A 16,761-nucleotide genomic window follows, 5' to 3' on the forward strand; every position below is an offset into this window, starting at 1 on the left:
TCTTCTGATGTATGCAAATGTCTGGTAGAATGCTTTAAAACTACAAATTAATGCAGCCTTCATCCCTGGGAGTTCTGTTGACAGCTTATTATTGACAGTACTGATTCCTACAGATATCCAGCCTCCTATGCCTAATGTGACTTAACCTTGCATGGGAAGCTGGAAAGTACTGCGCTTGTACTGTTCACTATCTGAGGAGTATGTACAGTGTAATCTGCTGCTCCTATGGGAAAGTCAATGCAATGTAATTCTTAGTGATCCGGAGCAGTGCTTTTCAGCGCAGGTAGATTTGGGCGCAGCCGGCGCCACCATAGACTGTAATTGGAATTACAGCTATAGCTGAGTGAATAACGTCGGCGCTGTCAGAAGACGGAGCCGAAGTTGATTTTAAAACACAATAATTCGGCCTCCAGCAATAGCTGGAAGCTGAATTATATCATTCCCCACTATCCATGGCGGCCTGGAGGGGGAATATTTATTAACACGGCTGGGACTTGTGCAGAAGCAGGATCAGCCATATACCGGCTGTATCCTGCGCCCAAGTCTACCGGCACCGATTTCAAATGTATGCTAGTGATCAGTCTCCATAGTACAATGGCAGCGGGTCCAATTTAGGCCTCTTTCGGAGAGACCACTGAACTGTGCGCTTTTCAGGCAGTTCAGAGTCCCGTCTGCTGCCCATGAGCGCCATTCGGGTGCAATTAAAATGCAGCCAAATGGCAGTGGTTGTAACACCACACATCATTGTTGACATGTGATGGCATTACCCAGTGGAAGACAACCATGACATGTTGCATCTGAGCACAGCTGCGCTCAGATGTGACTCCATGGGGGGCACTTGTCCACCACTGGTACTGTCCAGCCGATGTAGGAGAGCAGCTTACAGGCTGTCAGCTGCGTGTCTAAAGGAGCAGCATGGTGGCGTAGTGGTTAGCGCTGTCGCCTTGCAATGCTGGGTTCCTGGTTCGAATCCCAGCCAGGTCAACATCTGCAAGGAGTTTGTATGTTCTCCCCGTGTCTGTGGGTTTCCTCCGGGTACCCCAGTCCCCTCCCTCATCCCAAAAACATACAGATAAGTTAATTGGCTTCCCCCTAAAAATTGGCTCTAGACTACAATACATGCACTACGTAATACATAGACATAGGACTATGGTAGGGATAAGATTGTGAGCCCCTCAGAGGGACAGTTGAGGGACAGTTAAGTGACAAGACAATATACTCTGTACAGCGCTGCGGAATATGTCGGCGCCATATAAATAATAAATAATTAAAATAATAATAATAAGGAGGCTTTATAGAACTCCTCATCCCAGTAGGTGTCATGAGTCTGCAGCCCAGGATCATAGCACACCTAAGCTTCTTGCCCTCAGATACAAGGCCCCCCTTATTTATTATTTTGTATTTATTTATTGTATTTATAAAGCGCCAACATATTACGCAGCCCCTTCTCTCTAGAGAAGATAGTGGCCTTACATATTATCGGTGCAGGATCCATGCTGGCCTGCACACACTGAAAATCGCCCAGCACATAATGTTATGCAATCATGTTTTTTTTTTCATCCTGCCTTCCCCACTGTGCCGCCTCTTCCTCTGCTCGATCCACCACTTGTGTTCCCCTGTGTACCTCTGTCCTCCTGCATCCCCCCTTGTACTTTTTATTTGGCCAATCACTGCACTCGCTGAGTAGCAGCGAGTGAAATGATTGGCCCAATGCTGGAGCCATGGTCCTGCCTGCGAGACCATTGGCTCCAATAGACACACAAGTTGCCATACTTTTTCCCCTTACTGCCGCTAGGGATTATTTTTTGGGGTAGGGCTTATATTTCGAGCATGCTAGAAATTCCTGCTAGGGCTTACTTTCAGGGAATGTCTTAATTTCAGGGAAAGACGGCAGCTTTAAAATCTGCGGTTTCTGTTTTATAAGGGTTGCTTTCCTGCTGTTGTAAATTCTGTAATGACATTTCAGTTTGCATGCAAGTAAAGTACCATGCATGTTGAAGAATATTACCCCTGACTATGGAAACTCATAGTGCATGAATGATCACGTATTTCCTTTGTCCATTACTTCCTTTATTTCCCGCACCACTTCAGTTATTGTCTGCAATGTCTTGAAATTCTTGCACAGTAATCCTTCCATTCAGTGCTGGCAGATGCGCCCTCCCACTGTGGCCTGGATTGCAGCGTATACATGTATAAACTAAATCAAGTGACTCACCCCACAAATAAATATGAACAGAACCATTAGCAGCGCAAGTAAATCTCTCTCATAAGAGGCAATGAAAACCAAGAACTGGAACATATAAAGCAAGATTCCATACGTCATGCATCTATCTCATATCCTAAGCCAAGGATGTAATTATGCACAGCAAGGACACAATAAGGCCTCAATTCACTAAGCTTTATCAAACACTTTATCAAACATTTGATAATTTGGGTAAAATCTAATTTTAAATGCACTAAGATGTATTGAACGTTTTATTGATAAAACATTCGATAAATATATAACACTTTGGTGAATTCAAAATTTGATTTTACCCATGAGGTAAATTATCAAATGTTTGATAAAGTGTTTGATAAAGCTTAGTGAATTGAGGCCATTATGTGGCTAGTTAACAGTTAAACTGCAAGCAGCAACTGCTCATTTAACAGCTGACCTGCCTGGAATACTATACTAGCTGAAGCTTGCAAATATGTATGGAGCTGGAAGTACCTGTGGGCGGAGGCTTAGTGTGGGCATGCTAAGTGCGCAATTCATTTGACAATCTGGGATTTCCTGGTTTTATACAAAACAATAGCACTTTAATTCTGTGAACTACTACGCTATACAATAAGAACAAACAGGTAAAGCACATTTGCAACTTAGTAGCCCAAACCAATAAGTGATAGTTTGGGCTGTTTTTTTAAGTGAGTGCTAGTGTCCCCTGGCACCCTCCGACAGCTTCTTATTAGTTGGGCATGCTGGAAAACCATGGCCAATCATTATGCTTGTTTACTGCTGTAGGAGCAGGCAGCTCAATCCTGTTTGTCCTCCCCCCTCCTATCTCTGAACACAATAAGTGACCGACAAGTGCTGTTAAAACAGCGCAGGAGATATGGGAGCAGCCAGAGCCACCATAGGCCATAATAAGAATTATGGCTATTAGTGGTGCTCATCATGGCCTCGTGATCGCAAGGCCTTTTATCCGATTCCGATATTGTGATCGGAATCTCAGTGATCGACCGCAATCACGGATTCAGCCGGTATTAATCAGATTCTCACCATGATCACGGCCGTGATCATGACTCGAAATCCGAGGCGGGGGAAATGACGTCACTGGGCCAATCAGAGGCCCCCAGCAACCAATCGTAGGAGCGGAGGCGCGGCCCTCCCCTCCTGTATATAAAGCGGCGGCCATTGAAGGAGCTCCGTCCTTGCTAGACTCTGGTACTGAGAGCATCTCCAGGCCATATTGTTACACAGCAAGAGCGTTTTTAGTGTAAAACACAGCGTTTTCACTGATTTTATTGCTATATTAATGTATTTGATACTTGTATTTAGCTTTACCCCAGTTTAACTTACTTGAAGCTTCTTTCTATTCCCTATAATCGTCCTGGTCCCACGCTGTCTGTCCGCTCTTCTCCATTCAGCTGCTGTACTTGCCCAAAAGCTACAGGTTCTGCCCCGCACTTCACTCACACTCTGTGGCCACACATGCGCAGTAGCCTGCGATTAGTCGGACAGATTTCTGAGGGGTACAGCACTTGGGGATAGAAGTGCAGAAAGACAGCAAGAGACTAAGGCGACTACAGGGGGCTGGAAGAAACCCCAACTTTATTTTACTTTAGGTACCTTTTGAAAACAAAAAAGTTGTGGAAGAGGTGTGTACAGTCGTGCTCCGATATAAGAGCATAGGCACAAGATGGCCCATGCCTGCGCAGTAGCACGGAGCTATTTGTGAAAGGCTTTTTCCTCAATGCACAAATAAGTGCACCTGCCCAGTATGGATGCACTTGTTCATGGACTGTAGGGAGGCCACAAACTTTCAGAGAGTCCCGTGCAGCAGCGGTGGAGGATGTGGGAAACCTCTGGAGGATCTAGAAATTCTAGTAAATAGAAGAATAAGGGAAGATTTGAAAAGCAGACTCATAAATATGGAGTATGGCCTGGTGCACACCAAAAACTGCTAGCAGATCCGCAAAATGCTAGCAGATTTTGAAACGCTTTTTCTTCTTTTTCTGCAGCGTTTCAGCTAGCGTTTTGCGGTTTTGTGTAGCGGTTTTGGTGTAGTAGATTTCATGTATTGTTACAGTAAAGCTGTTACTGAACAGCTACTGTAACAAAAAAACGCCTGGCAAACCGCTCTGAAGTGCCGTTTTTCAGAGCGGTTTGCGGTTTTCCTATACTTAACATTGAGGCAGAAACGCATCCGCAATCCAAAATCTGCAGCAGCCCGGGAGTATGCGTTTCTGCAAAACGCCTTCCGCTCTGGTGTGCACCAGCCCATTGAAATACATTACCCTAGCGGATCCGCACACGCAAGCGGATCGCAAACCGCAGCAGAACCGCTCTGGTGTGCACTAGGCCTAGGAGACACAAAGAAGTTCAAGTGGATGCAGGATTATGCAAATTTTGTATGTAAATTTGTGCATCTTGAAAACTGACCAATGACTACCTCAAGCAGGATTTGATTGGTTCATGTTCAAGCTGCATACATTTGCATACAAAATTGCACAATGCTGCATCAAACTTGAAATTCTTTGCATCTCCTTGACCATCCCTAATCCTAACGAACACATATTCATCAAAGCAAACTTGAGATGATGTTACCCACAGCAAATGATGATTATCATCCTTTACACACGATACACGCTGTGATAATGCGGAGAACTGCTGCCTTACTAACTTTCTCATTCCTCATGGGCAACTCCCATCTCATCCAAATATTTACACTGCATCAGTTTCAGTTTTGCCAAGTACAGAAAAAAAAATATGCGCAGAATATTAATATGTATTTCAATCATATCTAAATTAAAAAAAGGATGGGAAATGACTGATTCTACAATGGAATTACCTGTAGTTAGTAAGGGCCAAGTAAGTCAGGCATGACCTTGCACACATAACCGGAAGATAGAAAGAGAGAAATAGTGTTTCTGTTCATCGCCAGGTAAAAGTGAAGGTTTCCCATTCCTTTTGGGAATGACAAAACTGAACAACGGCAATGTTTGAGAGAATATTTAGTGTGCAAAGCAGGGCCCAGGAATCTTATGTGAGGAGAAGCATCTCTTCTCTTCTTGTGAAAGACATTCTATTGCACACCTTGATTATCTGCTATGTGGCCAATTGATAGTGTAATAAGGGCTTAAACCCAGCCTTTTCTAAGCGCTACTGATTTTAAAAAGCTCTTGCTAATGCAATGCTATGGGAGATTTTTTTATAAGATCACATCGCTCTAGTGGGATCACACCCATAGCATTACATTATCAAGAGCTTTTCAAACCACAAAGCGCTCAGAAAAGCGCTTCTAGTGGGTTCCAGGCCTAAAGGGGCACTGTGCACTAACTCTATATAATTAGGTATGTGATAAGCAGGGTTGTGGAGTTGGTACAACAATCATCTGACTCCTCCAGTTATAAAACCACCGACTCCAGGTACCCCACATTTCTCCGACTCCTTAGTCGAATGCTTACCAGGGCTGTGGAGTTAGTGTAAAAATCATCCGACTCCTCAATTTATGAAACCTCCAACTCCAGGTACCCAAAATTGTTCTGACTCCTCAACTCTGTCTTCACAGCCCTGGTGATAAGGCACTCATAAAACAGTAGAGGAGAGCAAAGCAATAGGCGTTCATTTTTTTAATTGCATGGCAGTAATCATACTGGGTCGATGGTGAAAAATTTAAAAAGCCTTTTTAAAGTAGGATGTGAATGACAATTAATGGTTACAGGTCATGTACGAGTCCATAGAAACAAATCCACACGTCTCAAGCGTGCACACCAGGCATGAAACCGTGCAGGCGTACAATGGCAAACTGTCATCTCAGATGTCTGCCAAAGAAGTGTCAGAAAATGTTTCTGAGCAACTAAGCCACATTCTGCCTTTACCTTCAGAAAACACCAAAATACACAGCTTGTCACCAGCCACACACTATAGTATGGTGTCTGGCTGGTGTAAGACAATCTGTGAATTCATATAGTGAGTATACTGCTTTCGATCGGCACTGCAATCTACAATCACAATTCACATCATGATTGACATCACTTAAAACCGCCATTGCATTTCTCGTGATGTCAATCAAAATACCAATGCAGTGCCAATGGACAATAGAAATTTTACAATGAAATTTTTTAAATGTTTAAAAGGTAATAAATATGTCTGCCTCCAAAATACTCTCACCTCGGGTTCACTTTAAAGACTTCATAGGTCAGACAAGTCTTTTCTGTATTAGAAAGCGTCAATATGAGCGAACAACTTTTATGGACTTGTTCGGACGCAAATATTGGCTGGTTCTCTAAAGCTAGCTATGCACCATACAGTCTTGGTTGTACAATCTCAATGCCTCTGTGTCTAAGGTCTACTAGATTGAATATAATATTAACAGATTGTTTCGGTAAGCTTTTATACTGCATATACATGGTAAGATTGCTCAAAATGTAACAATTGTGCTTCTATGATGCTTTTCCAGCTTTGTAATATTTATTTTAATATAGCATGCAGACACTAGACTGTTACGTTGGCATTACCAATATGTGAAGTAGCAATACCAAACAAAAATAATTATACTGCTTTACTATATTACACCGTGCGTTAGAACAATGGCATGAATGGTCAGTTTGCTGAATATCTCTAATCTTGTTTTTTATTTTTCATATTAGCCCTCTACCCCTCAGGGCATATTATGAAGCTATTAATCCGCACGCGGTGCGCTGACTTTTTCCATTATTATTTGGGATTTGTAGAAAACACCCTAGCATCTAAATAAAACACCCCTCCATGCACAGTATACTTTGACATTTCGTTCTGTAACATTGTGATAATGTACTATAATATAATTCACAGATGCCATAAAAAGAAAAAAAAATGTACATTATGTTTGTTATTTTCCCAATCATTGGAATTGGCCTGGCAGAGATAAGGGGATTTTTTTAAACGGTGGTGGAGAAAATCAACAGAGGAAATCAGTGTGACAGAACAGCTTTTCAGAAGAGGCAATCAGCTGAATGAGTCACAGAGGGGCTGCTGGGAGGAAACAACACAGAACAGGGATGGCAGGGATGGCCAGCCACAGAACATTTTATTAGGCATGCATTCCAGGCACGGGAAACTAACCAACAAGAGGAACTGGCCAACAGGGCACAGTGCCGGGGAGCACACAGGCTGCTGTTATTTTCTGCACGCTGTAGTGAAAGTGCACAAGAACTGACTGAGGAAAAGTAAAGCACGATGATCTCAAGTCTCTTGCAGACTTTATTGAGTCTCTTACCTGATGGGTAGCCGCAGCCAGAGGAAGCCTGCTCCACAGCTCCGCCAGCACTGACATCTTCACTGCTTCTCCCGAGCTCCCTGCGCTCCCCTACTGCTCATAGCACGAGTCCTGGCTGGGCAGCTTTTCCTCCGCTGTGTGTGTGTGTATAGGAAGCGCTGCACTTCCTCCCCTCTCTCTCTACCACTACCTCCTCCCATCAGCTGCACGAGGCGGCCGCCAGGGGGAGCACAAGTATATGGACGGTACATGCTTATGTTACTGACTTATCCATGACCTTATCACTGGCATTTTTGTCTGTTGCTACTAGGAAGTGTTTATGTTCACAAATATATAAATGTGCTCACTAATGATACAATACTGATATAGTACAATCGTACCAGATTTATGTACTGTAGTAGAAGGGTAAACAGAGTGACTACACTTTGTATGGATACTTTGGGTAGTAAAGTTACAAACAACTGGTTAGATTGTACAATAAAGATTGTATCATTTGTGCGCACCTTAACCACTTAACGTGGTCCAGCAACAAGATCAGAGCCCACCAACAGAAAGCTCTGTTGGTGGGCAGAAAAGGGGGGAGGGGATTCACTTGTGTGCTCAGTGTTATGGCTCTTAGAGCTGCAGGGCACTGAATTGTAAAAAAACGCCTGGTTACTAGGGGGGGGGGGGGGGGGGGGTGTAAGCCTGTGGTCCTTAAAGGGACTCAGAGCTGACAAAAGTAAAAGGATTTATACATACCGGGGGCTTCCTCCAGCCCCATCCGCTCCGATCGCTCCCACGCTGCCGTCCTCCGCTGCCCGCAGCTTTGGTACTGGGTCCCTCCACTTCCGTCAGTCGGAGCCAGTCTACGCAGAAGTGGGCCCTCTAGGTATCTCTCTAGCGGCTGCTGGAGAGATACGCAAAGAGCGCACTTCTCTTATTTCAGACCGGCTCCGACTGACGGAAGTGCAGGGACACAGTTCCCGAGTCTGCGGGCAGCGGAGGACGGCGGCGTGGGAGCATTCTGAGCGTATGGGGCTGGAGGAAGCCCCCGGTATGTATAAATCTTTTTACTTTTGTTAGCTCTGAGTCCCTTTAAGGACCACAGGCTTACACCCCCTTAGTAACCAGGCGGTTTTTTTACAATTCAGTGCCCTGCAGCTTTAAAAGCTCGCTACAGAGCCATAACACTGAGCACACAAGTGAATCCCCCCCCCCTTTTCTGCCCACCAACAGAACTTGTCCGTTGGTGGGCTCTGTCGTTGTTGCAATCATTAGGTTTTTTTTATTTAAAAAAGGGCCTTAAAAAAAATACTAGTTAACCCCCCTCCTTCCCCCCCCCCCCCCCCCCTAATTGTCCTTAGGCGGCGATCGGATGACTTCCCCACCTGTCATAGGTATCAGCCTATGAGAGCGGTTTCAAATAAAGCTGCTCAGAGAGACAGCTAATTGTCCCCTGTACAGCGCTGCGCTAGATCGCAGCACTGTACTAATGTAAACAAACCAATTTTTTTTTCACAGTTAACAGCCTGCAAGCCGCGATCGCGACTTGGCAGGCTGATCACGGGGCTCTGCTCCGTCACTCAGCGGGGATGCACACGCATCAGCGCGCACGATCCCTTGTAAAACTACGCTCCAGGACTTGACTCCTTTCGGCGTTAGGCGGTCCTGGGGCTGCCACCTTCCCGACGCCGATCGGCGTTAGGCGATCGGGAAGGAGTTAAAGTGGACTTGAACTCAGAACTTCCTCTCTGCTCTTAAAGATACGCAACAGCATAGTAACATTTAAAGGATACCTTAGTGCAAAAACAATTTAAAAATGGGGAAGCAGGCATGTGTAGTAGGCTCTCCTCATGTCCACCGCTCCCCCTATTCTCTTCCGTCCCCTTCCGTTACGGTGTACCAATCCCCCAAACTTACTTCCTGGTTGGGGTGGCTGCGGCTGACTGCGCAGTATGCCTAGCAACATGCAACCTAGATTGTGTGCTAGCGTCAGGAGCGATCTGTGCAGGCGCAAGTACAAGTAGTAGTTTTGATGTAGTGCACCTGCACAGAGTGCTCCCAGCCGCGGGCGTGCGTCGCCAGGCAGCACCTGCGCAGTCTACGACCAGCCACCCATGCCCTGCAATAACCCCACATTTCATGTGTAACCCGATGTCCTTACTGAACTTATTCAGTTCTCTGCTGTCATCCATCCATCTGCACTGTGTTTGGAAATGTGTGGTTTCACGCCACCCAGTTTTTCCAATCGTGTTTGCTGCATGCAATTTTGTACAAATGTTTGTAATTTTTGGGGGAGTGAGACACAATGTATATAATTAGGAAATGCACAAACATAAACAACATGCTGTGTGATTTAAAAAAAAAACAAAAAGCGTCAATGGATGCAAACGACGTGCAAATACCCAGCGGGCCAATGACTTCAATGGGCAGTGCAGCATGCGTGTTTTGCTGTGTGCGGCAAAACGCACACTATTGAAACAAGTGCGCTTACAGCCTGACAGTTATTGTGTGTCTTTGCATATTTAGTTCTAATTGGTCTTTTGTTAACGTACAGCGTTTATTTGTTATCAAATGGGCACTCTTTTGAGCAAAACCAACTCAAATAATGTAAAATAAAGACAATGCAGCAGGGCGCACACTTGTCCCTGCGATATCCCGGGTGGTTTTTGTTTTAGGAAGGGGTCACACTTGTCGGCACGTTTTCTGCACAGAAAAACTGATTTCAACTGAGAACTCATGTCAATCCATGGGCTAGGTCACACTTGAATGCAGATTTCATGCGCAGAAAAACAAAAACTGACATTTTGCACAATTTGTCAGTTTTCTCTATAAATTACATTAGCTGCTGTAAGGCAGGGGTCACGCTTGTCTTCCAAGTGTCTTAAAAGTGTAAAAAACTAAAAGACAGGTGTGACCCGTGCCTATTGTATTTCTGTTTGCACTGTCCACATGCGATTTTTCACTTTCCCAACAATAACCAGGATAAGAAATGCTCACGATATGGCTGATTTTTTTTTTTTACCTAATGGGGCTTAAGGGAAGCTCCGGTAAGTATGGTACCTGATACGATTCTTGTCTCAGGTACACTTTAAGTCAGTCAGTTAGATTGTGGTGATAGTAGCGATTTCCCAAGTACTATGAATGTGCATTTCAGCACTGATAAGTACAATTCCATTGTTTGAAGGGATACTTAAGTGCTATAAAAAAAAAGAAGCAGTTTTACTTTCCTGAGGCTTCTAATAGTCCCCTGCAGTCGCCTTGTGCCAGCGCCGGTACTCAACGATCCTCCGATTCCCCGCCGCAGCTCAGCTTTGCTTTCGGCAACCGAGCCTGTCGCCGAGCACTGCGTCTGCAAGGCCCTGGCTGGACGCATTCTCGTTTGTGCTCCCGTTGCTAGGAGTGTCCAGTGCACTACGAGAAAATCTCTACTGCGCCTGCAGCGTGAACGAGGATGTGCACGGCCAACGACAGTCACCAAAAACAAAACTGAGCCACCATGGCGGAACCAGAGGATCATTGCGTACTGGCTCAAGGATAGGGCGACTGTAGGGGGCTGGTAGAAACCCCAGGTAAGTAATACTGTCTTTTTTATAGCACTTAAGTATCCCTTTAAAAATATCAGACACATTGTTTTATAAATACTAGGTGATAAAGCTGCAGAAGAGTTTTCCCTCAGGTGTCATGCACACCATTTTATTATTATTCAGTATTTATATAGCGCCGATATCTTCCGTAGCACTTGCAGAGTATATAGTCTGGTCACTAAAGGCTCATCTACACATTCCAACAATCTACCCAACTATCTTCTAAACTTGGTCTGATGGAAGATAGTTGGGCGTGTGGCTGGCAAACAACCAGACCACCAACTGATAACAGGCTGTTTTCCAGATCCAACTGGAGGATCTACCTGCCCAACGATTATGCAGGTTGGAACGTGTTAACAAGTCTTTTGAACAACTTTGTTGTTTTTGATTGCAGACATGTTGTGCAGTTTGTCGTTTAGTTAGTGCGCATAGTATTTAAAGGGCAACTGAAGTGAGAGGGCTATGGAGGCTGCCATATTTATTTCCTTTTAAGTAATACCAGCTGACTAGCTATCCTGCTTATCCTCTGCCTTAGACCGTGAACAAGAATATGCAGATCAGGGGTTTCTGACATTATTGTCAGATCTGCAAAGATTAGCTGCATGCTTGTTTCTGGTGTGATTCAGACACTACTGCAGCAGGATAGATCAGCAGGGCTGCCAGGCAAATGGTATTGTTTAACAGGAAGTAAATATGGCAGCCTCCATATTTATCTCAGTTCGGTAGTAATTTAAGTGAGTTGGTTGTTTATTTGGTTGGCATGCTTGCATGTACTTGTCGTGTAAAAAACTTGAGCGGTTGGTTGTGCATTATGTTGGATGTGTGGGCAGCATGGTGGCGTAGTGGCTAGCGTTCTTGCCTTGCAGCACTGGGTCCCGTGTACAAAGGAAATCGCCTCCGGGAGACTTGGGCACAGGATACAACCGATATATAGCTTATCCTGCTGCTGCACAAGTCCCGGCAGTGTAATTACTATCCCCCCTCCAGGTCCATGTGGATGGTGGGGAATGATGTAATTAGGCGGCCGGATTACAGTGTTTTAAAAGTAACTTCAGCTCCGTCTGCCGACGGCACTCACTGTGCGCTGCTATAGTCATAATTCCTATTACGGTCTATGGTGGCGCCAGCTGCACCCAAATCTCCTGCGCTGGATTCCTTGTGTTCATGGGTCCCCAGTTTGAATCCCATCCATGTCAACATCTGCAAGGAGTTTGTATGTTCTCAAAGTGTCTGTGTGAGTTTCCTCTGGGCATTCCAGTTTCCTCTCACATCCCAAAAACATACAGATAAGTTAATTAACTTCCCCTGAAAATTGGCCCGAGACTATGATACATACACTACATGATACATACATAGACATATGACTATGGTAGGCAGGGGAGGACTGGCCAGGGGGGAAGGGGGGCAATTTCCCCCCAGGCTGACTCTCATTTAATGATTTAGGGCTGGTACAGTGCCTGGTACATGTTTTTGTATAAGGCAATGTGAACCACTGGGCTGGCCGAGGGAAATCAATGCCTAATTACGGAGTAATTAGAGGGAGGTCAAGTTGGTAAATATAAACAGCATGATGCAGAGCAGAGGCATGCCTGCAGGTCCATGGAAAAATATCTGTCTGATTTTGGGTGGAAATTGGTTGAAAGTATCGATCTGAGATGCAGGGAAATCTCGGGCTGATGTGGTCGATCCAGTGCGATAATCACGAACAATGAATGCGACGGAACTCGAAATGTTTTATGTGCACCCCCCCCCCCCCCCCCCCCATTGCCAGTGCATTATACTGTACCTGTCACGCTGTCCCTCATGTGTCCTTACTGAATTTCCCATGTGACTTTTGCCGTATAGCACATGGGGCACGTGTGTGTTGTAATTTAGGCCCGGGCTGCCGTGAAAATGGGCCTCTAGTTTGTGTTTTCCCTCCAGGCCAAAAGGTCCCAGTCCTCCCCTGATGGTAGGGATTAGATTGTGAGCCCCTCTGAGGGACAGTTAAGTGACAATATACTCTGTAAAGCGCTGCGTAAGATGTCGCAGCTATATTAATACTAAATAATAATGTGTGTATGAACCTTAACTGTCCATCAGAGGAGCTCACAATCTAATCTGTGCCATAGTCATCTGTGTATTGTAGTCCAGGGCCAATTTAGGGGAAGCCAATTAACTTCTGTGTAATCTGTGTTTTTGGGATATGGGTTGAGGCTTGGGGAGAACATACAAACTCTATCCACTACAACACCATGCTGCCCATGCATGCCAAGGTAGCAGTAATTGCCTTTTTTCCTTCAGGCAAAGTCAGGCCTAGAGATTGGGGTCACTTATCATTTTAGCCATTCTGATCTTAACCACCCTGGCGTTCTGATTAAATCGCCAGGGTGGCTGCGGGAGGGTTTTTTTTAAATAAAAAAAAAACTATTTCATGCAGCCAACTGAAAGTTGGCTGCATGAAAGCCCACTAGAGGGCGCTCCGGAGGCGATCTTCCGATCGCCTCCGGCGCCCAGAATAAACAAGGAAGGCCGCAATGAGCGGCCTTCCTTGTTTGGCTTATATCGTCGCCATAGCGACGAGCGGAGTGACGTCATCGACGTCAGCCGACGTCCTGACGTCAGCCGCCTCCGATCCAGCCCTTAGCGCTGGCCGGAACTTTTTGTTCCGGCTACGCTGGGCTCAGGCGGCTAGGGGGGCCCTCTTTCGCCGCTGCTCGCGGCGAATCGCCGCAGAGCGGCGGCGATCAGGCAGCACACGCGGCTGGCAAAGTGCCGGCTGCGTGTGCTGCTTTTTATTTCGTTAAAATCGGCCCAGCAGGGCCTGAGCGGCAGCCGCTGGCGGTGTTGGACGAGCTGAGCTCGTCCAGACCGCTCAGCTGGTTAAATAGGCTGACTTCTGGTTATCGATACAATTTTTAGTGAATGATCGTATTTTCAATCAGATTATTCAGATCAGTGGTGTAGCTACCATAAGGGTGCAAGTGCTCACAACACCAGGTGTAGCCATGGCTAGGGGTGCCACTGTGATGCTCAGCCACTGTGTTCTTCCACCTGGGACCTTTCTCCTTAGTTTGGGCAACATTCGGGAAAATAGCAGCAAGCAGTGCTGGGGACTGTACTACTTCCTGCACTAGATGTAGGATCCCTCCCCCTTCCTGTCCCATGGGGGATGTGTCTCCTTGCTCTCTACACACAGCCTGCAGTTAGTGAATGTGCAGAGCAGCAGGGTGAGTAGAGAGAATGATTGCTGAGCTGCAGCTGGGCCATTAGCAGAGTGAGGAGGCGCAACTTCTGTAGTGAGCACAGAAGCAAGTTCCAGGCAATAAAGATTTACTTGATTACAATAATACAATACAATACAATAACATTTGTAAAGCGCTTTTCTCCCATAGGACTCAAAGCGCATAGATGTGTCTCAGATTAATACAGGGTTTCAGGCTGGGTTGTGTTACAGAGGAGATAGTCAGATGTTCATGAATGCCAGACTGAAGAGGTAGGTTTTCAGTTTAGACTTAAATGTTTCCAGGGATGGGGCTGTCCTGATTGGGTGTGGCAGGGAGTTCCAAAGTGTAGGGGCAGCATGACAAAAGGCTCTGTCTCCAAAGGTTTTGAGGTGGGCTCTGGGGGTGACCAAGGTGTTCTGTCCTTTTGATCTAAGATTGTGGGGGGGGGGGGGGGGGGGGGTGTGATGTAGTTGCAACAAGTCCTTCAGGTATCCAGGGCCCAGATTGTGCAAGGATTTGAATGTCAGTAAGCCAATCTTAAACAGAATTCTCCATTTTATCGGTAGCCAGTGGAGTGAGCTCAGGGTTGGTGTTATGTGGCAATGGCGGGGTTGGCTCGTTAACAGCCTTGCGGCGGCATTCTGTGCTAATTGCAGGCGGCGTAAGTCTTTCTTATGCAGGCCTGTGTAGAGGACGTTGCAGTAGTCTAACCTTGATGTGACTACAGGTAATCATTTTTTTCCCAGCTCCCCCTCCCACCCTGTTGTCTTCCCCATGACCCTTTCCTGTTTTCAGATTTTAGTGCCTTCTTTTAACAGCACTGGTGATGTCTGAAATCTTTGTGAGAGGTCTTCCTGCCATTTCTCCTCTCCCACCAGGCCCTCTGCCTTGTGCCTCTACTTCTTTATCTCCCCCCCCCCCCTCCTCCTATGCATCCCCCTCTTTGATATGTCCCCCCTTTTCTGACTGTCCTCAGCAGAGCTCACAATCTTATCCTACCATAGTCAAATGTCCTACCGTGTTATTATTGTGTATTTATATAGCACTGACATCTTCTGCAGCACTGGATAGAGTACAGAGTTCCATAACCGTTATCTCCATCCACAGCCAGATGACTCCTTTTCCCCCAAAACCCTCACAATTTGCAGCGACACGCTTGGTGCACCATAATAATCAGCACTGGCTGTCAAAATCCCTAGGTAGACCACTGATTCATATCCTATTGTATGAAAACAAAAGAAGCTGATGGGCCCGGTCACATTATCAATCTTTTTTTTGTTTGTTTTTTTACAATCATAACTGGTTTAGATATCATCGCAAAATTGATTTTTTTTATTGTATTGTGGAACAATAAATGTCAATCTTTTCTGTTGAATGATCTTATTGATAATAAGGTTGTTTGCTAAAAATTGCAACGTTTATGGGCACCTTAAAGCACACCTGAACTGAGAGGGATATGTAGGCTGACATTTATTTCCTTTTAAACATTGCAAATTTCCTCGATATCCTGATGATCCTCTGCTGCTAATAACTATAAACCCTGACCAAGCAAGCCGATCAGGTGTTTCTGACTGGAATTTGACTGGCTTAGCCACAATCTTGTTTCAGGGGAGTGATCCACATACTTCTGCAGCCAAAGGGATCAGTGGGATGCCAGCCAACTGGAATTGTTTAATCGGAAATAAATATGGTAGCCTCCATATCCTTCTCAGTTAAGGGATACCTAATGTTTATAACTAGCTTGGCTACATACACACTACGCACTTAGACTGTTGCCCAAGACAATTGTGTGCCTTTTTTTTAGACAACCATTTAGGAGGAATTGCTGTACAGACACATTTCTGTTTTGTAGAGTGGATAAGGGGGAAGCAATGCCTTGCGGCAAGGACTAAAATTGAAAATCAATGATAAAATTATTTGGGCTTGCATGCAATTTGATTTGTTAGTCCTGTACACTCTTACTATCATTGTAACATTATTGTTAAAGGGAACCTGAAGCGAGTAAAATTATTTAAAATAAACACACACATAGAGGAGGCAGTGGTGGACTCGCCTCCTCCAAGCAGAACACACAACTGTGGATTTTCAATCAAAACAATTTTATAGGATACTCCAAATAAAGTGCATCGCGTTTCGCGGGATACAAACCTGCTTCATCAGGCAATAACAGATAGGAGTAAACAGCATCTGCCAGTATCATCAACACTGAGCGCTCAGTGTTGATGATAGGCAGATGCTGTTTACTCCTATCCGTTATTGCCTGATGAAGCGGGTTTGTATCCCGCGAAACGCATTGCACTTTATTTGGGGTATCCAATAAAATGGTTTTGACTGAAAATCCACAGTCGTATGTTCTGCTTGGAGGAGGTGAGTCCACCACTGCCTCCTCTATTACCAAGATTGGTTTTTAAGTTCTTTTAGTGTTTTTTTATCCTGTTGGCGCCTCTGTTATCCTATTATCTACATCAAGTCCACCTTTGGTGGAGGGTTGTACCCTTCCTTCTTCTACTACAGAGAGCGACTTTT

General features: G+C 45.3%; 1 protein-coding gene and 1 long non-coding RNA gene across 4 annotated transcripts in view; one reads left to right on the top strand and one right to left on the bottom strand.

Annotated features, from left to right (window-relative positions):
* The window catches only part of MCUB (mitochondrial calcium uniporter dominant negative subunit beta), a 182,819-nt gene extending 175,196 nt beyond the window's left edge, over nucleotides 1-7,623 (bottom strand). For all 3 annotated transcript variants that reach the window (XM_068281561.1, XM_068281552.1, XM_068281542.1), the window contains exon 1: nucleotides 7,461-7,623. In XM_068281561.1, the coding sequence (XP_068137662.1) occupies nucleotides 7,461-7,517 (57 nt within the window). In that variant the 5' untranslated portion in view covers nucleotides 7,518-7,623. The remainder of the gene's footprint in view (nucleotides 1-7,460) is intronic.
* The window catches only part of LOC137571852 (uncharacterized), an 80,641-nt gene continuing 66,544 nt past the window's right edge, over nucleotides 2,665-16,761 (top strand). The window contains exon 1 of the long non-coding RNA XR_011031454.1: nucleotides 2,665-2,841. This is a non-coding gene — a long non-coding RNA (uncharacterized lncRNA). The remainder of the gene's footprint in view (nucleotides 2,842-16,761) is intronic.

Source organism: Hyperolius riggenbachi, chromosome 1, assembly GCF_040937935.1.
Source record: "Hyperolius riggenbachi isolate aHypRig1 chromosome 1, aHypRig1.pri, whole genome shotgun sequence".
NCBI lineage: Eukaryota > Metazoa > Chordata > Amphibia > Anura > Hyperoliidae > Hyperolius > Hyperolius riggenbachi.